Raw genomic sequence first — 23,995 nt, forward strand, 5'->3', positions numbered from 1 at the left:
ACAAGTGTAGTCGTTTCTTAAAACAAATATAGCATACAAACAGTAAACGATGCAAAGATAAACTGTGAAAGTTATGCAATTAATTTCAAATCTTTCATATGTTACTATCAAAACATGCAAATCTATTCACACCAAAACAAAGAGTATAATATACCATAAATAATTAGATGGCTTTACCTAATATGAATTGTTTGGCAGGCGTTCAGCATTGCAGAAGTCATTATCTCTGTGGTGATACTCTCAGCAAAGCTTGCACCATCATGTCCAATTCCACTGTCTGCATTGAGACTAGTGCTACTAATTTCTCTTTTAGCTTTCTCAATAGCAGATGATACTATTTGCTCAGCAAAAAGAGACTTTTGTTCCAGGTCAATATGAATTTTAGGAATACCATACCCACATCCATTTGTTTTACTGCAGCAGGGTTCAGATTTTTGGTCACAATCTTGCTTGTTCTCTTTTGAAACCTGTTGCACTACTTGTGCTGCCCTATGGTTGCTATTGGTCCCAAAATAGAATGGATGCTCTTTGTGTGTACAATATCCACAGGTATTGTGAACTAAAGCAGTCTTTAAAGAAGTTTCAGATAGACTTTTAGCATCTGTTTGACTATCCGTTTTCCTTCTGTCTTCTGTAGAAATAGTCATTTCTAATGTATCATCCACTATTTTCCTAGCATAATGCTCAATGACTTGAATAACACTATCACTATAATGACAATCATTTAAACTCCCCGTACTGTGATACTGTTTGTTTTTTGGCTTGTAAGGTAAAAGTGAGCAAGAGAAATTTGTTTTAATAAAGTTTTCTGCTATACCTTCTAATTTAGACTTTTTATACAGGCAAGAATCTGTAAGAGACTTTGGTAATCTTAGTGAGGATGATCGCAATTTTCTTGTAACATCATATGTAATACTGTATGCCAAAGACTCTGCATATGCAAGTAATTTCATATGTTCTGTGGGGCTCATTTCCTCAGTAGGACGACATGTGCAAAGATGGGAATCCTGGTCACTGTTTACTTTTCCATTTATCTTCATGCTTTGGTTATGTTCAACTGTAAGAAATCTTAACAATTCATTTCTACTTTCAAATGGTGGCCTTCTTGTTGAATATAACCTCAAGTTACATCTCTGTTTAATTTTTCTTGCAGCTTGAGCTAAACCAGACTTGACGGATCTATAAGCAAGTTTACTGGCATACTGATCCAACACTAGTTCACTGTTCTCATCTTCTCGCTTCAACACCTTAATGACATGCCCAGCATACTCATCAGACACACTTTCATAACTTGGGCATTTGGATACAAAGTCACTCCTGTCACTAGAACTAGAAAAGCCAAGTACTGATGACAAGACCTCATTAGAAGTTCTTTCAGCCAAGCAGTATATTCTTTCATGTTCATGTTTTTTCTTTTTACTGTCTTGCTGAGAACAGTATGACAGAATATCGTCATGTCTTTTTAAAGGTTTACGTCTACATTGATTTAAGCTTATCATTTTCTTCACATCACTAATTACTTCTCCTGCAATTTCACCGGCATATGTCCATAATGAATTTAAGGAATGCTCAGGGAACTGCCCCACAAATGGATTACATAAAGATCTGGCTCTGCTTTCATCGTTTCTTTCATCTTTGCAGAGAGTAGACATTCCAGTTGCCATAGAAACTATGTGACAAGCTAAATGGTCTGCATAGGACACAGCACCTTTATCAACATCTGACTCCATAGTAGTCATATGATCTTTACCAGGCTTCACCACATGAATAACAGATTGATTTTCTTCGTCTTCCTCATCTTCACTACCTTCTAGCTCATCAGAAAGCGATCGCATCAGTCGTAACATAAAATCTGTCTTCTCAGTTTCAGGGCTAATTTCTGGTCCACAAACATCTGACTGACTGTGTGGTGTTGATGGAGGTGGAGCAGGAGAAAACTCTTTGGCTAACTTTCCTTTCAGTTGCTTTGAGAACTGTTTAATCTTTTTATTCTGGCATATGTGCTGAGGCTGCTGAGGAGTTGATGGAGGAGTGCCTGGAGATCCTGTGAAGTTCCTTTCGATACAATCCATACCATACAGTACCTTCATATTAGAGTAGTTACTTGGAGATGGCATGGATGCCTCACAACCTGGAATTTCTAATGTATTTCTTAAGTCTTGGATTCCCTGAGTGTCCTCATTTCTACGCTCTCTGTTCTGCGATTCTTTTAGACAGCTTGGTAGACCAGCACTCCTGAAACTTAACATTTTTCGGTCAGACCTTCTGATTTCATTATTACCATGCAGTAATATGCAATTGGACACATCATCTGTGTAATCTTTGTTTTGCCCAGGGCAAACTGGATTGCATGAGATGCTAGTATTGCAATGGCCTAGTGATTTTATACACTTAAAAGTTTTCACCTCCATTGGAAATGCTACATCCTGTTCAGTCACTGACAGTGCAATCTGGTCAAGGTAAGGATTGGAAACTGTCGGTTTGACTTTCTCGTGAGTATGTTTGAATACTGGTTGTGTTAAATTCTCTGGATATGGAGTTTGAGATGTTAACTGTTTGACAGAAGGCATTTTATCAATTATTTTCTTGCCCACATATTCAGCACATTCTTCCATAGTTTTCTTTACTTTGGAAGAAGCCACTAATTCAAATCCTTCATTAACCACTAAGTCTACCATAGCTCCTGAGCAGTTCCCTCTTCCGGATGCTGTCTCAGAAGATTTGTGCTCCACTTTATCTTTGTTTTTGCTCAAGTCTAATTTATGTTCAAATGTATATGTGGCACTTGGTAAAAATGGATCAGTCCCTTGAATGTGGCAGCCATTTCCCACCAGCGACCTCTGTTCTTGAAAGGCAGTGTTACTTTTGATCTTAGGAGCTTCATTTGCTTTCTCTCGGACTTCAGAATAGCAATTATATGATTTAGCTGATCCAATTTCACTTAAAGCCTTGTTGTCAGAAATGATTTTTCCTGCAATAGGTAGAGGAGCACAACTTGCAACACCTGATGCACAAAGTAATCCAAGATGAACAGATGTCTGAAAGTGATCTGATGTGTGCTGTAATCCAAAATGATTTGATGATGTATTACAGGTGTTTGTGGCTTGTGCTGCACTTTCTGCTCTAACATATCGAATATTATCTAAAGAAACACTGATGGCAGCTTGAGTTGTAAATGTGACATCTGCTTGAGACAGCTCAATAAATGCCTCTTGGAGTACAGACTCAGATAAGTCATTGGCATAAGACAAGACTACTTTCTCCTCTTCCTCCAAAGACCAGTGTTTTGGAGAAGAGGGAGTGGGTGGGTGTGAAAACTGGCATACTTCCATGATTCCCTCAAAAACCAATTCTTCTGCTAAATCTGCAGCAAACCGGGCAACTGTGTTGTTGAAGATCTGTTTCTTAACAAAGCAAAATTCTTTGAGAGCTCCTGATAAAGCTTCTCCTACAAGAAAACTTGCTAAGCCATTTATAGCCCGTTCTTTCAGTACATAAGCATGTCTCATTCCAATCTCGTGAAAGGCCATTTGAAATACTGAAGTAGTAAGTCTTGCAGCAAGATGACAAAGCTTACTCGTACAAGATGAGACGCCTTTTTGTAAATCTTTAAAGGCACTTCCAATGCTTTTTTCAACTAGGTCAGTAGCAAACCTTTGAATTCCATCTTTAAATGTTTGTGATGTATATTTTAGTTTTGTAATACTATCTGTCGGCTGAAAATCAGCTAGTTTCATAAAATGTCCATCACTATTTTTAAATTTCATGTGACAAACACAACTTAAGTTTTTATTCACGTTCATGTCTGCTGAGGAATTATATCCAAAAACTGAACTCATAATGTCATGAGAAATGCTACTTGCATAATCAGAGTATGTTTTATAAAGTGCACAGAGCTCTTGAGGCTTCTTTATTTCTGAATGTTCTTCATTTGTTTTACAGAAAGAATCAGCAGCAGTACAATTGCTCAGAGGACTGAAAGCAGAAGAACGAATTGGACTGAACAACGCTCCCGGGTCTTCTCCTGAAGTCTTAACTGGCCAAGGTGAATCTGGTCCATCAGATATTATACTGTAGGGTGAGTCTGGTTTTAGAGGTGTGGGTTTTTTTACATTTGCAGGAAGAATGGAATGATCAAATCTATGGGGATTCATTGCAGCAGTAGCACAACAGCCCTGAGTAGCCATTTTTCTTTTCTGTGTTTGACTGCAGGTGGTCTTTTCTACCAGGGGTTTTGGATTTTTTTCTGAAAGATGATCCAATTCATCAAACTGATCAAAGCTATCAAAAAATTCACTCAGTTCTGAATCAGAGTCCTCAACTCCATCTTTAAGGACTGGTAACTTTGGGATTTCAATTTTAGCTTCTAGGCTTCTCTGGTATCCTTCTTCATCTAAAAAGATAATTGGACTAGGGCTTGAACATTCAGATTCATCTGACTCAGTCAAGGAAATTGAGGTAATACTTCTCTGCTTAAAGTCATTTTGAATTTTCTGGGGGCTGTAGGTTCTGTAGGTTTGTGGACTCCCTGTACATTCATCTGTTGTTTTAATTGAATCCTTCCTAGAAGAAGATGCATCTGGAAACAAAGCACTAAATTTAGATAACTTCTTTTGGCAAGAGCTCATGATGATCTTTGAACCGGATGTATCAGTGCACTGAGATGACACTGTCTGTGAGCCGACATCACGCAGCTTAGATTGGCTGTTGTAAATCGTAGCTAAAGATATAAACAAAAATGGAACAAGTTAATACATTCAAACTCAGTTATATAAAATCCGTGCACTGGCATTAGTTTTTGTCCTTTTAGAATAACTTCACTGTTGGACACATAAGACTTAACTTTAAACAATCAATTTTACAATTTAAATTTAATTTACATATGTTAAATACTAACAATTATGCTGAATTTTATACAAAAAAACTTCAAAGATGTTAGCTATGCTAATCATACTGTACTTAACATTCAGTAGCAAAGACTTAATGATGCTGAACTTAATAACTGTATGCCACACTGTGGGTAATTCGGATTATGCTCAACTATAAAATATAACTTTGCATTTATTTTGACACTTGATATTTGAATGTTTTTTGCCACTGGAGTACTGTACGTATTTGTTATATAATTTGCACATTTGCTCTATGGCTGCCTTTTTCTCCCAATTTAATTTTTTTTTTTTCAAATCAGCACCGACTGCCCGAGCACAGAAAACCCACAGATGGTTAACTTTTACCTAGAGATAGACATCTAGCCATTGTAACTATTTTTGTGAAAGGCACATAAGAAAAAATGTAAACGTTTAAAGAACCCTCAACATTTTTGTATAGTTGATAAATTAAACCTTACCATTATTGTCGGAGCTAATGTCTTCTTCTTCTTCCAAGTGCTCAAATGCTGTGACAAAGTCATCTTCAATTGACGACACAGACTGGTTAGTATCATCATCATCTCCTTGGCAATGATCAGAATGATTTTTGAGTAAGGAATGCAGCTCCAATGCAAACCTTATTCCATTAATGTACTTGCAGAGCAGGTTAAACACAGTGTTTTCTTTATTACTCTGCGGCATAGGGGAGTATTTCAAGACACAAACAGCCTTTGGCCACTGGGGCTAAACAGAGAAAATGTGAACATTTACATATTATGTTGAATGCTAGATGGGAAAATTTTAAAGAAAAGAAAGAATGCAATCCTATTAAGCAAATATATTCTTAAGACAAAATACAATTAAAGTGAGATATCAACAATTTTTTAAAAGATTAAAATCAGATATTTTAATGTGTGCACAAAGCTGCTAGAAATGTTAGTCCATAGTAGCCACAGTATTGTTCTGTGCCATGGTCTCCTAAGGAAACAGCTTAAGCTCAAAAGATGCACAGTGCCTGAACAAACAAATCAGGAAATCCTACTCCATCACAGCGCTACCCCTAGACACATTGGAAGCTGTTGTGGAAAAGAGAGGATGGTGACCAAATTGGGCATTATCATGGCAAATTCCCCCCATTCCGTCCAGGAGGTGCTCTCTGAGAGCACTTTTAGCCACAGGTTCATTTCACCACTGTGTGCTAAGAAGCACCTCTGGTGGTCTTTTCTGCCCACTCCTATCAGGCAATTCAATGCTTCCTCCCGATGTTCCAAACTAAATATTTATACTCTTTGAATTTAACTTGCAAATTGTGCATAATATACATTTACTTATCTATATACTGATTTATTGTATTATTTGCCCTGTGAATCTGTATCTCTGTTTTTGCTACTGCATGCATTTACATTTCCTCTTGGGATTAATAAGGTTTTTCTAATCTAAAATATAGCATCTTTGGAAAAAAACTAAAGTGACACTGGTAAAACCACAAAAAAAAAATATATATGGTACAACCTTGATTATCTGTCTCTCAATTAACCATCGGTTTCCATTAATCACAGGGCAAAAAAAAAACACTGTGCATGCCAGTGTCTACCTATTACTACTGCCGCACGATACACTGCGAGATATGCACATTGGAACAACTCTCCCTTTTACTAGTACGCAGTGTTTTTCACCAGCACCACGTGTCATGCCGCATTTTTAAATCACAGTGTCAGTTACATACCGTTTGTCTTTTGTTATAATTAAATTCATAAACTTATGAGTGTAGTGTTGGAATTGTCAAAAATACCAAAATTATTAAATGTTTACGAAACAGCAAAAGCGCTTTAAGTATTGCTTCAATTTACGGAGTAGGAAGAACAACAGTGAACGATATAAAACATGATGCCAGCAAAACTGAAAAACGTGTCAAAAAAGGAAACCACTGACGGTAAAGTAATTCTGTATTAATGTTAAAGTTCTTCTGCATTGTATTTTCTTTTTGAAATCTGTTATGTTTTGTTAATGCTTTGTGATGTGCTGTACAGGAGCAGAAAGGACAGAATGCTGTGTAAGTGATAGGACTGGTGAAGAGCAGACAGACCGCTTAGGAGATGATGATAGGAGAAGTTATGAGAAAAAAGAAGATGTGGCAGAAGGAAGTTTTGAGTAGGGAGTCAGGAGACAATAAGCAGGAGAGTTTGTGGTATAGAAAAAGACAGAACGTGAGCTGCAGGAGATAATTATTGGTAGGGAAAGCTTTCTTTTGTTTTGGAGATGTGGTCTGTAACCCAAATTACGGAGTATAAGACAAGGCACTGTTTGTTAAGGAACAAAGACTCCGAGTAAAATGTAGAAAACTCCAATACATCTGAGTAGTATATTCTTATTACACTGGTCGCTACAATATATAAATTAAGTTTGTTAACACTACAGTATATTTTGTTAATATAGTTTTATTTTTGTAAATAAATAACTATTCACTAAACTAATATACTGTATATCATTTTTAAAGTAGCTGTTCTGTTTGCCATCTTTTCTCTTATCCATCATGGCCTCTGTCCTGACTCGACAGATAATTGAGATTTTACTGCATATATGTTCAATACAAGTCCAAGTTCACTTTGAGCATAAATCAACTCCTACATTTGGACCGTGAGAAAAAAAAATGCTTATAATTCAATTTACAGGACCAGACTGTAAAATGTATTTTATGGCATCACTGATAATATCTTAATTCAAGCATTTTGGCAGAGTTAAACCGGTAAACTTGGCACCTATCTACGACTAAACAGTTAAGATATTTCTAACACGTGGTTAAGAAAATCAAACTCTTGTTATGTTACTAAATTAAATGATAGTGTTGCAATATGTGGTAATTTTCCTGTTCTGTTGCCCTTTTACAGATTCAGCAACATATAACACATATAATCTTAATACTTATTTTTCATTACTACAACTTTCTTTTAGTAATTGTGTCAAGCTAGCCAGCTCCAAAAGACGCATGTTGTTTGAGGTAGCTAAGTATGCTTTCCTGACATTTAAAATGCTCTTTAAAATTTTGAGTCTAAAGCTGTAATAATAATAATAAATAGAAAACAAGAAATATGGCAGTTATTTCCCATTATATTTAATGAGAAAATGAACCGAATTTTGTTTGCTACAATTAATACAACAGCAAATCAGGGATCTGAGGTTCAAGAGTGAAACAGAACTGGATCGGAAACAAAATGATATTTTTATGGCACTGGAGAAAAATCTGTTGATAGTACGCCTGTTAACCAAAATGCAATGCAGTTTAATAACTGACGATACAAAGTAAGAATTAAAAATGATAACGCTGATCGTAGAATAGATGTGCAAAACACAGAAGTATTGCAACATTGCATGTCTGGAGGAACATGAAGCTGAAATCTGACTGAACTAGTATACATACAAGAATCAAAACCAATATACATAAATGTTTAAAATGGGTTGGATAATTATTCTCGTATTTAACAAAGAATAAAAACCTTACACAAAAGAAAGATTTCTATTTGTGTACCAACTGATGTTTTTGTTGCAGTATTAAAGCTCTCACATGAACATTGAATGTTTAACATCTCAAGTACCTGAGAAGTAGACATTTTGCCTAGATTTTTCTTCACATCTTTTATTAGCAACACTTCTTCCTCCTTGAGTGTTTGAATATTTAATGATCTCAGCAAGTCACAAATATCAGTTGATAATGTAGACTGGGCCTGAAATTGAAAAGAATGATGGTAATGAAAATTTAAAAATAGTACAAAAAGAGTAACTTCTGTAAGCCACATTGGACTCAGTATAGTTTTTATGCAAGAGTATCTTATTAAAGGGCAGAAGATAAAACTGGGTTATACTATAGTTTTCTAGAAGACAGTTAAATACAAAAAATGAAACAAATTCCTGTAGACACAAATAAACAAAGATCACAAAATTATTGAAATTTCTTCTTATTTTAATATGAAAAGGATTGTAATAAAATTGTAAATACTGCTTTATGTAAACTTATATATATATATCAATCCAATCCAATAAGAAAGTAATGTCTTGTAGTGCAATCAGTTTATAAAACAAGGAACGTCACAAAGCTTTAACTTTTTCTACATAGCACCCAATGACCAGAACCAAGCCAGGCACACAAATCAGCAGTCTTTTCTGCAGCCCAGACAAAGTGACAAACTGATCATGCAATGGACATACCAGTCAAATGTGCCCAGACTACTAAACCAATGCTCTAACCCTGAAAGCTCTTTTACGTTTTAGTTAAAGATGCCATACACTGTAAAAATGATAAAACTGTAGTCTGACAAGAAATCCTCACCATCAGATATCATATGTGCACTGGTGACCTGTTTGTAATGCACGAGAGTGTGAGGCATATCAAGCAGACATTTTTAAATCAATCATTTAAATAAAGTGTGCATTTTAATAGAGATATATGTTACATACAGAAAAACATCAAATAATCATTCCCTTCATTAGGTTTTTGTTCATTTATCTGTGTTTCATGAGGTAATGTCTCCTTCATTAAATATATATAAATATTATATTCTCTACCTGCATGTGACCAGTGTAAAATAAATAAGAGGTTGCACACTCTTGGCATTCTCTCGATGAGCTTCAACAGGTAGTCACCTGAAATGGTTTTCACTTCACAGGTGTGCCTTATCAGGGTTATTTAGTGGAATTTCTTGCTTTATCAATGGGGTTCGGGACCAGCAGTTTTGCTGTGCAGAAGTCAGGTTAGTTGGACGATCATTTATTTTTCAACAGGACAATGACCCCAAACACACCTCCAGGCTGTGTAAGGGCTATTTGACCAAGAAGGAGAGTGATGGAGTGCTGTAAATGGTCATGAAAATAAAGAAAACACATTGAATGAGAAGGTGTGTCCAAACTTTTGGCCTGTACTGTACTGAAGGTGACTACCTGTTGAAGCTCATCGAGAGAATGCCAAGAGTGTGCAAAGCAGTAATCAGAGCAAAGGGTGGCTATTTTGAAGAAACTGGAATATAAAACATGTTTTCAGTTATTTCACCTTTTTTTGTTAAGTACATAACTCCACATGTTTTCATTCATAGTTTTGATGCCTTCAGTGAGAATCTACCAATGTAAATGGTCATGAAAATAAAAAAACACATTGAATGAGGAGGTGTGTCCAAACTTTTGGCCTGTACTGTATATGGATAAAATGCATTATAACTCATAACTTAACATTTAATGTCAAAAGAGCCAAGCCTGTATATCAATCACTAACTGGTGTGGTTTGTGAGACAGGGATAGGAAACTATTCTGAGCAGGTCTGAAGCAAGTACTAAATGGAAGAGCCATACAAAATCCACTGCAGTTAGTTTCTCACCTGACTTCTTCAACTGTAAAAACAGTCAAGCATAAAGTACTGCAAGAGTACTCAAACTTTCCTAATGCAACATTTCTGGGTTGAAAAATTGATGTATTTGGTAGTTTTAATGCATTTCATTATAAAGGGACATCAGCAGCCATAAGCTCTACTGTAAAACGTAAGAGCGGGCTAGTTATTTTTAAAATATATTTTATAAAATATGCTTCAGTTAAGAATGCAATTTCATGTGACAAACTAATATATACCATGCCTGTGAAGGATGAAGGATTGAAAAATAAACTTATTCTTTAAAAAGGAGGATGTTTTAACAGTCATAGTATTTATAGTAGCATTGGCTTACGGAAATAAATAGTTGCAGTGAAGAGAGTTTCTTAGGGAGACAGACAGTCTTACTGACTTAAAGAAAATCTAGTAGGAAATAAAAACACTTTCAACAAGCAGCTTAAAGTGAGAAAGCAGCAGAAGGCAGAAAATATTTAGTAGTGAGCGCACCTCAAACAGTTAGTACAGGTGCTTAGAGAGACCAGTAAGCATTAAACAGGTAACACAGTCTGTTAAACTAATAACTAAATTATATACTATTTAAATTGTACATAATTTACAACTTAACAAAATACTGAACTTCCCTCCTTTTACCCCTCCATGCTCCTGGCTTGTGCCCAAGGTACCTAAGCTAACAAGTAATCCTTTACTTCCTTCTTTACTGGAAAACCCACTATCTTCTTTTCTGTTAAGAGATATGAAGAAGGCTAATAATTTACATACTGGTCACTGCTGACATTTATCATCCACATGCTGCAGAGACACAAACACCCCAAACACACTCGTACTTGACATTGTTCCGGGGTAGGTGAAAAACACCAAAAACCCCTCTAAAATGAAAAATGATGAAAAACATCTACTTGATACCTTTATGGCAATGAAAAGCATTTTTTTGGAGCAAATATTATATTATAATCAAGTTTCACACATAGACGAAATGCAGCACCACTCATTGCAATCTACCAGCAGAGATGATGACAGCACGCAGCACACGCTGGGCACCTCCTCCGCAGATAGGATAACATAGTAAGGGATCCACTATGACAACTAAGTTCTTCTCATAAGAAGTAAATTCAAATTTGAGGCCTCTCGATGTACATGGTCATGTACAATTGTCTAAATGTCGTCTCCAAACTCTGTTTGTGTGTGTGTGTGTGTGTGTGTGTGTGTGTGTGTGTGTGTGTGCGCATGCTTGTATGCTGTATGACGAACAGTCACCTCATTCTGTTTTATATTCTAAATTGTATCAAATGCTTCTAGGACTTCTAAAATGAGCAAAACATTTTTTTAGAAATTGGGCACTGGGTTACTCACTTCATATTATGGTCTATGTTCAGCCCTATGCTCCTTTTACTGGTAGCATTGTGCTTTTATTTTAACAAGGTGCCACATGACATTTATGCAGGTTCAACTGTATTGCAGTATGCACAGCAAGCTATTGTGAGATTTGGTGAAGTGATTACAAAGCAATACATGATGCATAAAATGGTACAGCATTATGAAATGTTGATCCATAAAACTTGTATTCATCGCAACTAACATTCTGCAAGTTAATAAGAACCAAGACCTTAAGTTACACCTCTAATCATCTGCCTAATTCTCTTGTGAAAACAGGTAAAATTGTCCCGCAACACATACAAAAATGTTAACAGGCAAATAATGATTTTACTTATTTGATTAGCCATTCATTAAAAATTGCACATCATCTAGAGAAACCAGGCAACAGTTCTAAATGAGACAGTGCATCAAACTATCCAATGGTGAAAGGGTCTTGTCTTGTTTATGTCCATTGTCAGACTTAGTGTCTAAATCGAACAGAATGCTGACAACTAGTTTAAACTCTACTTAAATTCTTGAACTTCACTTGAAAAAGGCTAATTACATACATATATATGGAAAACTGGAGACATTTCCTTATCCAAATCAAAATGAATACAGAGAACAGACAAGCAGATTATGTTACTGACTTACTTTAAGTCCACCATTTCAAGAAAATGTGCTAAAACAGAATAAATTAATGGCTGGCCAAAAGTTCTAAAGGGTACGAAAAACAATGAATTGATTTCCAATTTAAAAAGACAGTTGCCTGCTTATAATACAAACTGCGCAACAGCATAGGCAGTAGACAGAAGTACTTACCTGTGTGAAAACATCTACTTCTCCACATGAATTTGGCACACTCACAAAATTAATCTGTCAAATGAAAAACAAATTAGTATGCACTTAAATTGTACTAATAATTTACACAACTCCATATAAATGTAAAACATATAGCTGAAAATATAAGCTTGAATTAACATGTATGTCACTTTTTTACTATAAAGATTCTGCCCAATAAAGTAATCTATACTTTGAATGAATTTAAGAGTCTGTCAATATTATCATCTATACTAATAAAAGGCAAAGCCCTCACTGACTGACTCACTGACTCATCACTAATTTTCCAACTTCCCGGGTAGGTAGAAGGCTGAAATTTGGCAGGCTCATTCCTTACAGCTTACTTACAAAAGCTGGGCAGGTTTCATTTCTAAATTCTACGCATAATGGTCATAACTAGAAGCTATTTTTCTCCATTTACTGTAATGGAGTTGAGCTCGAAAGCCGTGGGGGGCGGAGTTTCATGTGACATCATCACGCCTCTCACGTAATCACGCATTACGTAGAAAACCAGGAAGAGCTACAAAAAGCGCTGAAGAAAACATGCATTATATAATTAAGAAGGCAGTGAAACAAATAGAAGCGAGTGAGTGACATATAAAACCATATTCAGCGGCTCACGTGAACTGACGCAGTACGCAGACAAAAAGCAACAGTTCCAAAGAGTGCTGAACAAAAACCGAATTACACTGCTACACTCAAATAGATAAACCACACGCCGTGGCGCAATAGTAAGAGCCTTCGCCTGTAGCGCCGACGTCCGAGGTTTGATTCCCGAGAGGGGATGCACTAAGTATGTACGGCGCTTCTCGATTCATTTTAGCCTCGCATCCCCTTGGTTTGAGACGTATGAAAACATATGCGGTTAACTCAGAAAGACAGATCACCAATTGAAGCTTCATGAATAATGGATACTTTATTCGCGATCAATGATTGTTTTGGTAAAGCCATACTCAGTGTATTCATTAGATGAACGGTAAAAAAGTAAGAGCGAGGGGAGGGTAACTTACTGAGGCACACAGGCAAAACCACAATAGCACGCTGGCTCGATGTACTGTAGTGCTGCGCCAACTCGATCTGAATTGTGCAATCACATTCGAAAAAATATTTCTTTTCAAGTTCTATTTAGTCCATATGTGTCAAACTCAAGGCCCACGGGCCACATCTGGCCTGGCGTGTAATTATATCCGGCCCGCGAGATCATTTTATATACTGTATTATTGTTATTAATGGCCCGGGGATATGAAGCGCTGGTAACACAATAAACTGCAGATCCCATAATGCAGCGCTTCAGCTGCCTTGCCGAACACTTACCGCGTTAATCAAGTCTAGTTTATGATGCTGTAAGTTATTGCGAAGCTAGCCCACACGATGCCGAAGAGAAAAGGTGATTCTGAACATAGAGCCTTTAAAAACCGATGGGAGGCTGAGTATATGTTTACTGACATTGACCAGGCAGTGTGTGTGCTCCGAGAGCGTGGGTGGACGCGACAGCACCATCTAAGAAGATTCATATTTGTCGCGGATGTAAATCGCTGTATGCAGCGTGTAAAACGCTGTATTGTATGTTGCCCTCTCCAGAGTTACACCTTTTCATTCACCTACAGTCGTATACACAATGAAGTAACCAGTCTTTAAAAACCGAGTTTTGTAGTTTTTACAACGAAAATTAGAGTACAGTGATCCCTTGCTGTATCGCGCTTTGACTTTCGCGGTTTTGCTCTATCGCGGATTTTATATGTAAGCATATGTAAATGTATATTGCGGATTTTTCGCTGATTCACGGATTTCTGCGGACAATGGGTCTTTTAATTTATGGTACATGCTTCTTCAGTTTGTTTGCCCAGTTGATTTCATACAAGGGACGCTATTGGCAGATGGCTTAGAAGCTACCCAATCAGAGCACGTATTACATATTAACTAAAACTCCTCAATGCTATAAGATATGCCTTCTGCGCGGTGCTCGATTGTTTGCTTGTCTCTGCCTCTATCTCACCCTCTCTGACATTCTCTGCGCCTGACGGAGGGGCTGTGAGCAGAGGTGCTGTTTGTACAGAAGCTTTTTGCCTAGTGGATACGGACGATCCTCTAAGAAATGCCGCTTTATCGAGGTGCGTCCAAAAGCACACTTATTGATTTTTTGATTGTTTGCTTTAATCTCGCGCTTGCTCTCTCTCTCTCTCTTTGACGTTCTCTGCGCTTGACGGAGGAGATGTGAGCAGAGGGGCTTTTTGCACAGAGGCTGTTTGCTTAGAAGATAGGGATGCTCCTGTAAAAAATGCTGAAAGGCTACCTTCGCATTGATCCCTTCATTGCCGCTGCTTTATCGCGGTGCTTGCATACTTAAAAGCGCAACAGCCCTATTGATTTTTCATTGTTTACTTTACTCTCTCTCTCTGACATTCTCCGCTCCTTACGCACTTTGAAGAGGAAGATATGTTTGCATTCTTTTAATTGTGAGAAAGAACTGTCATCTCTGTCTTGTCATGGAGCACAGTTTAAACTTTTGACTAAAGGGTGTTATTTCATGTCTAGAGGGCTCTAATAATGTTAAAAAACATATTTAGAAGGTCGTAAACAGGTTTTCTGTGCTCTAACTGCGAATAATATTACATTTATAAATAAAGAATCCTACTTCATGGAAATTCATTTATCTGTCTGGAGCGGATTAACCGCGATAAACAAGGGTTTACTGTATAACTGTGCGGAGAATATTTATAAACAGTGTGGGAGAGTTTCTAAGGGCTTAAAATATATAAAAATGATCATACAAACATATGGTTTCTACTTCGCGGATTTTCACCTATCGCGGGGGGTTCTGGAACGCAACCCCCGCGATCGAGGAGGGATTACTGTACTGGGAAGGAGTAGGCGATAGGTATCATCTACGAAAATATATACATTTTTGTTATAACAATGTACGAGCTGAAATCATTGAGTATGTCACTCACTTTGCAAAAAACAATCAAAAACCTGCCTTGAGAGTCCAAAGCAAGCACATAGGCTTGCACTTTCAGTGTACCAGAAGTATGGAGTCTCATAGGTGTCACCCAAAAAAAAAAAAATCTGTTTAAACAAATTACATAATTCATTTGAATGGATTATTTTTTATTTGCGAAAGAAGCATATACCTATCGGGCAACTTGGTTGGTGGTCCTTGATTCTAAAGCACTTTTTTTTTTTCATTATTTGAAACACTCGCACAGAACCCCACCTCATAACCCCACTCCATCCTACCCCAACTTGTGTAAGAAGTATGTACAATAATGACAACAATGTTAAAGCACTGATAAAGCGTAAAGGAGATGCTGTGCCTGCCCGTAAATCCCAACCGTTCTATTCAAACCAATGTATACATCTGAAATGACCATAACTGGGTAAAAAACAAAGAGAAAAGTCTCTTAGCAGCTAATTCCAAAAATACAGGAATTCAGAGAAGGCAAGTCTACACACTGCCTTTGAAAAAGAGAACAAGAGCTACTTGATGATACCTGAGATGGATAGTGATGTAAATCCACTGGAGTGGTGGAAAACAAACTTGCAAAAAATTACCTGTGCATCCCTGCCTCAAGTTGCCCTTCTTAGCGGACTTTCAGCACTGGAGAAAATGATGTAACAGGTAACAGTGCAGCTGTGAAGCCAGATTTTGTGGACTGACTGGTGCTTCTGTCACACTTGAAGTTTCCTCAGTAGAATTTTACAATTGTTTTATTTTTTCTGATATCTTTGTGCAATATTGGACAGATCTTGAAGTTAGTTAGTTGTTTTAAAATGTTTTTTTTTTTGTGTCTTTGTAAAATATATGACAGAACTTGTTTGCAAATGCAATAGTTTTTTTTTCCTGTGCAGTATCTGATAGAACTTTGGATTTTTACACTATAGTACAGTATGTTACATTTTTGTTCTTGCTTGTATGCTGCACAATTCATCTTACAGCAGAACAGTTTAAATTTATTCACACTCTAATGTTCATGCCCTGTAGTTCAGGGGTCACCAACTCCAGTCCTGGAGGACCACCGTGGCTGCAGGTTTTCATTCTAACCCTTTTCTTAATGAGTGTCTTGTTTTTGCTCGTAATTAACTTCTTTTGAACTAATTTGAACAAACTTGATCTTGAAGACTCAGACCCCTTAATTGTTTCCTTTTCCCTTAATTAGCAGCCAAACAATAATTTGCACCATGAGAGCAGCAGCAAGCCATGGAATTAAAGAATTGGCTTAATTAACGACAAGAATTGGCACCTCATTAAGCAGCTGGTCGGAATAAAATTGGTTGGAGTTTGAGGCCCTGCCTTAGTTGGTCTTCTGTTGGCTTACTCAGTTCACATTTCATTTCTGTTTGGGTTTCGTTTAAGGAAAGAAATGAAGTATTTCAGAGGAACGATGAAGAAATTCAGAGGAACAAATCTTAAAAAAGCAATTCAATTAAAATGAATTCACAAGAAGTTAATTAGCAGTACAAACAGGGCACTCATTAAAAAAAGGGTTAGAATGAAAACCTGCAGCCACGGTGGTCCTCCAGGACAGGAGTAGGCGACCCCTATTGTAGTTCAATTATGATTAATATTTTATTCCCTTTGGCTTCATATTTTGTTTACATTGAGGATATGTGTCAGTTTTAAATGCTCTCATTATAATAATTTTGTTGGTATTTTGTGTAAACCATGTAAATAACTTTGAAATGGTTTATTCTTACTTGCACTGTTTGATCTCAGCAATACTTTGACTGGTGATTTTAATCGTTTTTGTGTTGTTTTACTATAGTTTTAAGTAAATAAAATTAGTTTTTCTTAACTGTTGTTTCCAATAATCTCATTAGTAAGCTAAAATTAATATTAGATTATCAAGACCAAGGTAGATCAGTAAGACTTTTACAAACATGTTTTTAAAGAATACAAAATATAGTCTAATTATCGTTATCTTCAAAGTCCCAGAACATATTGGGATATAATTTTTGCCAATATCACACACCCCTAAGTGCTGAGATAAAAACACATGAATACATGGAAAAGTACGCTAAGTCCACACTGAAAGTACAGTAAACAGAAGGAGCTGAATTCAAGCATCTGGGACCATAATGGACAAACACTAACCAATGTGACATTAAACTGCCAGATGTCTAAAGTTATATGAAGAATCCTAAAATGGGGTTTGTGTTTTGTGAAATGCCTTTGGAATAACATGCTTAAAATTTTTACCATCAAACCTGCGGATGTTCAAGAAAAATTACAAATGTTATTTCTAATTTTTTATTTACAAAATGTTCAATTTAAATTTTATTTATATTTTTTCCTAAATAAAAAATAATATTAATCTGAGACATGGTGAGAGTACAGACAATACAATACAGTAATCCCTCGCTATATCGCGCTTCGACTTTCGCGGGATTTTAAATGTAAGCACATCTAAATATATATCACGGATTTTTCGCTGGTTCGCTGATTTCTGCGGACAGTGGGTCTTTTAATTTATGCTACACGCTTCCTCAGTTTTTTTGCCCTGTTGATTTCATACAAGGGACGCTATTGGCGGATGGCTTAGAAGCTACCCAATCAGAGCATGTATTACATATTAACTAAAACTCCTCAATGCTATAAGATATGCATCCCGCGCTTAGCTTGATTGTTTGCTTGTCTCTGCCTCTATCTCACCCTCTCTGACATTCTCTGTGCCTGACGGAGGGGCTGTGAGCAGAGGTGCTGTTTGCACAGAAGCCGTTTGCCTAGTGGATACAGACGCACCTCTAAGAAATGCCGCTTTATTGCGGTGCTTACAGAAGCACACTTATTGATTTTTTTGATGGTTTGCTTTAATCTCACTCTCTCTCTCTCTGACGTTCTCTGCGCCTGACGGAGGAGATGTGAGCAGAGGGGCTGTTTGCACAGAGGCTGTTTGCTTAGAAGATATTGACGCTCCTCTAAAAAATGCCGCGGCAAACTTAAAAGCACAAGTATTGATTTTTTGATTGTTTGCTTTTCTTTGCGAGCGCTCTCTCTCTCTCTCTGAAATTCTCTGCTCCTGAAGAGAAGATCTATTTCCATTCTTTTAATTGTGAGAAAGAACTGTCATCTCTGTCTTGTCATGGAGCACAGTTTAAACTTTTGACTAAAGGGTGTTATTTCATGTCTAGAGGGCTCTAATAATGTTAACAGTGTGGGAGAGTTTATAAGGGCTTAAAATATATAAAAATAACTACACAAACATATGGTTTCTACTTCGCGGATTTTCATCTATCGCGGGGGGTTCTGGAACGCAACCCCCGCGATCGAGGAGGGATTACTGTACTAAGTAAAAAAGGAGTGAATATACAGTAAATAGTTTTAATGTAAGTAGATTGGCAAAGAAGAGGATTACTTGCTTGTTAATATTTTTTTTATAAATGAAATGATCATTTTTACTTTAAAGCTTCAGGCATTTGAAACTGTTTTGTCATCTTCCGTCCTGCTACACTAGTACGGTATCCATGGAAGCTGCTGTTTATTACAGTCTTTAGAGAAAAACAGGAGCAAATCCTAGTGCTTACATTCACGTAATGTGTACTTTTAAAAGAAATACTACAGATAGACTAAATTTAATTTATAACACTTACAGTGCATCCGGAAAGTATTCATAGCGCATCACTTTTTCCACATTTTGTTATGTTACAGCCTTATTCCAAAATGGATTAAATTTATTTTTTTCCTCAGAATTCTACACACAATACCCCATAATGACAACGTGAAAAAAGTTAACTTGAGGATTTTGCAAATGTATTAAAAATAAAAAAACTGAGAAAGCACATGTACATAAGTATTCACAGCCTTTGCCATGAAGCTCAAAATTGAGCTCAGGTGCATCCTGTTTCCCCTGATCATAGATAGATAGATAGATAGATAGATAGATAGATAGATAGATAGATAGATAGATAGATAGATAGATAGATAGATAGATAGATAGATAGATAGATAGATAGATAGATAGATAGATAGATAGATAGATAGATAGATAGATAGATAGATAGATAGATAGATACTTTATAAATCCCAAGGGGAAATTCACATAATCCAGCAGCAGTATACTGATACAAAGAAACAATATTAAATTAAATAGTAATAAAAATGAAAAAAAAAAAATTAATGTTGGCATTTACTCCCCCGGGTGGAATTGAAGAGTCTATTAAGTCTGGGGGAGGAACGACCTATTTAGTCTGTCAGTGGAGCAGGACAGTGACAAAAGTCTGTCACTGAAGCTACTCCTCTGTCTGGAGATGACACTGTTAAGTGGATGCAGTGGATTATTCATGATTGACAGGAGTTTGCTTAGTGCCCGTCGCTCTGCCACAGATGTTGAACTGTCCAACTTTAATCCTACAATGGAGCCTGCCTTCTTAACAAGTTTGTCCAGGCGTGAGGCGTCTTTCATCTTTATGCTGCCACCCCAGCACACCACCGCGTAGAAGAGGGCACTCGCCACAACCGTCTGGTAGAACATCTGCAGCATCTTACTGCAGATGTTGAAGGATGCCAACCTTCTCAGAAAGTATAGTCTGCTTTGACCTTTCTTACATAGAGCATTAGTATTGGCAGTCCAGTCCAATTTGTCATCCAGCTGCACTCCCAGATATTTAAAGGTCTGCACCCTCTGCACACAGTCACCTCTGATGATCACAGGGTCCATGAGGGGTCTAGGCCTCCTAAAATCCACCACCAGCTCCTTGGTCTTGCTGGTGTTAAGGTGTAAGTGGTTTGAGTCGCACCATTTAACAAAGTCTTTGATTAACTTTCTGTACTCCTCCTCCTGCCCACTCCTGATGCAGCCCACAATAGCAGTGTCATCAGCGAACTTTTGCACATGGCAGGACTCCGAGTCATATTGGAAGTCTGATGTATATAGATTGAACAGGACGGAGAAAGTACAGTCCCCTGCGGCGCCCTGTATTGCTGCACACAATGTCAGACCTGCAGTTCCCAAGACGCACATATTGAGGTCTGTCTGCAAGATAGTCCACAATCCATGCCACAAGGTGTGAATCTACTCCCATCTCAGTCAGCTTATCCCTAAGGAGCAGAGGTTGGATGGTGTTGAAGGCGCTAGAGAAGTCCAAAAACATAATTCTTACAGCACCACTGCCTCTGTCCAGGTGGGAGAGGGATCGATGAAGCATATAGATGATGGCATCCTCCGCTCCCACCTTCTCCTGGTATGCGAACTGCAGAGGGTCGAGGGCGTGGCGGACCTGTGGCCTCAGGTGGTGAAGCAGCAGCCGCTCCATGGTCTTCATCAGATGTGACGTCAGAGCAACAGGCCGGAAGTCATTCAGCTCACTAGGACGTGATACCTTTGGGACATCCTTGAGATGTTTCTGCAGCTTAATTGGAGTCCACCTGTGGTAAATTCAGTTGATTGGACATGATTTGGAAAGGCACACACCTGTCTATATGAGGTCCCACACTTGACAGTTCATGTCAGAGCACAAACCAAGCATGAAGTCAAAGGAATTGTCTGTAGACCTCCAAGACAGGATTGTCTCGAGGCACAAATCTGGGGAAGGTTACAGAAACATTTCTGCTGCTTTGAAGGTCCCAATGAGCACAGTGGCCTCCATCATCAGTAAGTGGAAGAAGTTCGAAACCACCAGGAGTCTTCCTATAGCTGGCCGACCATCTAAACTGAGCGATCGGGGGAGAAAGGCCTTAGTCAGGGAGGTGACCAAGAACCCGATGGTCACTCTGTCAGAGCTACAGAGGTCCTCTGTGGAAAGAGAAGAACCTTCCAGAAGGACAACCATCTCTGCAGCAATCCACCAATCAGGCCTGTATGGTAGAGTGGCCAGACGGAAGCCACTCCTTAGTAAAAGGCACATGGCAGCCCACCTGGAGTTTGCCAAAAGGCACCTGAAGGACTCTCAGACAATGAGAAACAAAATTCTCTCGTTTGATGAGACAAAGACTGAACTTTTTGGAGGAAACCAGGCACTGCTCATCACCAGGCCAATACCATCCCTACAGTGAAGCATGGTGGTGGCAGCATCATGCTGTGGGGATGTTTTTCAGTGGCAGGAACTGGGAGACTAGTCAGGATAAAGGGAAAGATTACTGCAGCAATGTACAGAGACATCCTGGATGAAAACCTGCTCCACAGCGCTCTTGACCTCAGACTGGGGTGACGGTTCATCTTTCAGCAGGACAACAACCCTAAGCACACAGCCAAGATATCAAAGGAGTGGCTTCAGGACAACTCTGTGAATGTCCTTGAGTGGCCCAGCCAGAGCCCAGACTTGAATCTGATTGAACATCTCTGGAGAGATCTTTAAATGGCTGTGCACTGACGCTTCCCATCCAACCTGATGGAGCTTGAGAGGTGCTGCAAAGAGGAATGGGCGAAACTGGCCAAGGATAGGTGTGCCAAGCTTGTGGCATCATATTCAAAAAGGCTTGAGGCTGTAATTGCTGCCAAAGGTGCATCAACAAAGTATTGAGCAAAGGTTGTGAATACTTAAGTACATGTGATTTCTCAGTTTTTTATATTTTTAATAAATTTTCAAAAACCTCAAGTAAACTTTTTTCACGTTGTCATTATGGGGTGTCGTATGTTGAATTCTGAGGAAAAAAATGAATTTAATCCATTTTGGAATAAGGCTGTAACATAACAAAATGTGGAAAAGGTGACGTGCTGTGAATACTTTCTGGATGCACTGTGTATATTACATACAACAACCTTTTTTTATTATAATACCATCTTCTCTCTGTATATTTTCAGCTTCTGCAAATCCACTTATACATTGTCTTATATTGTGTAAGGTTTATGTTTGCTTGCTTTAACAAAACCACAACTTTGCCCCTTCTGTTTCACAATGAGTTGATTTGTACGGTTAAATCATTATATTAGCCATAGAGCAGTGTTTGTTGTTAGAAAAAAAAATCCCCCGCAAATGTATTTAATGGCAGTTTAATGAAATGATATGAGGCTTTTCATAATAACCACAAAATACATATGAATGTGCCGTGTTAAATGTTTCCCATAACATTAACCTAACCAAACTGCACTGACTCACTGTTGAGCTTTAGTTTTACTTTAACTGATTCTCTTCTGGAGACCATTTAACCACAGAAAAAGCAACTGATCATTAAATTAATTTAGTTTAACTTCATTATTTTGTTGAACAGTTAAACACATTTCTTCTTCTTACATGATAATGGTTTGATAGCCAAACAAATATATCCAGCTATTCTCATTTATTTATATTTACTTTACTGACAGAGAGTTGGAAAAGGGCTGAAATATATTCCATAACACAATTCCTGGAGTAGGAATCGGACTGCATCCTGTGTTGTTCATGTTAATTAGCAATGTTAAAGAATAGCATCCCACTTTACTTTCGACTATCTTTCTAAGTGTGCCAGGTTTTGTAAGTGATATGTTTTTTTATTAACTTTACATAGGAACTTTTTAAAATTCACTTAAACTATGAACTTTTTTTACAGGAAACTAACTGCAGGCTGTTCTGCAAATGGCAGTCACTCTTTAGTAGGAGCTATTAATATTGTAAAATTTAAAAACTGAATGTTCCTAACAAAACAACTGCTTACATACATTTCAAAAGAAGAAAAAATGTAAAACCGTAGCAAACAAGTTCAGGAAAAATAAATTATTCCTATAATTTAATACACACATCATAGCTAAATTTATTTTCCGTCAAAAAAAAAAAAAACTTACTTGTGTTTTCTTTCAGATAAATGTAGATCTAGGAGCTTTTTAAAAGTATGATCAAATACAATAAGACATATCTTAAAAGTAGTCAGTATGTAAGAGGAAAAATAAGTAAATTAAACTCCACACTACAAGCTGTTATTGACTGTAAACAACTGCTTCATAATACTAGAAGTGCCATAGAAATCTTTAATTATTTCATCAGTGCGTGCCCATGTTGTCGTAACTCTAAAGTTCTGTTCAAAACCATTATTGATGATATTTCACTTTGTTTTTTGTTTTTTTTTTTTCCATGTAAGATTGCAGCAACCAATGCCACTGAACACTGCTACCCAGGTGTGAACCATCGTCTCTCCCCTCCAGCTCACACTTGACAGCATTTGCATATCCTTTTTAGTTTGACAATCCTACCATGCCACTTTTATTTTATTGAAATTATTTATCACTGCTGACTAAACGTGGCTTGGTCCATCTATAATGTGCCATCTTGCATGTTCTTCTTTCCCTATGTCAATTTGATGATGGCTATGTATGTTGCATACTGACGTCTTTGAAGCTTTACTGTGGCTACAATTTTTATAAACTATTTAAACAGAAAAACATTAGCTAATACTTCATTTATTATTTTATGTTTCCACATGATTGGAAAGCTGGCTGTACCACAGCATCCCTTGGGATCTATCTCACTCCTGGTACAACAAGGCAATGTTATGTAGAAAGATGAACACGCAATAAAAAAAAGTAAAGTGTAAACTGTCCCTGTTTTGAGTGAAGGAGATGAAAGATATCAAAAATCTGTGCTGACTGTTGATGCAGACTGTTTTGTAATAAGTCTATATGCTAAACTTTTAATTATTACTATTTCTTCATAAATA

The 23,995-nt window shown here is 37.4% G+C and overlaps 1 protein-coding gene across 2 annotated transcripts in view; it reads right to left on the minus strand.

Annotated features, from left to right (window-relative positions):
- The window catches only part of akap11 (A kinase (PRKA) anchor protein 11), a 121,924-nt gene that overhangs the window by 36,171 nt on the left and 61,758 nt on the right, over nucleotides 1–23,995 (minus strand). For both annotated transcript variants that reach the window (XM_039745287.1, XM_039745286.1), the window contains exons 4-7: nucleotides 12,415–12,468; nucleotides 8,462–8,590; nucleotides 5,348–5,612; nucleotides 178–4,720 (exon numbers count right to left, since the gene is read on the minus strand). In XM_039745287.1, the coding sequence (XP_039601221.1) occupies nucleotides 178–4,720; nucleotides 5,348–5,612; nucleotides 8,462–8,590; nucleotides 12,415–12,468 (4,991 nt within the window). The remainder of the gene's footprint in view (nucleotides 1–177; nucleotides 4,721–5,347; nucleotides 5,613–8,461; nucleotides 8,591–12,414; nucleotides 12,469–23,995) is intronic.

The sequence above is a fragment of the Polypterus senegalus genome, chromosome 2, assembly GCF_016835505.1.
Source record: "Polypterus senegalus isolate Bchr_013 chromosome 2, ASM1683550v1, whole genome shotgun sequence".
NCBI lineage: Eukaryota > Metazoa > Chordata > Cladistia > Polypteriformes > Polypteridae > Polypterus > Polypterus senegalus.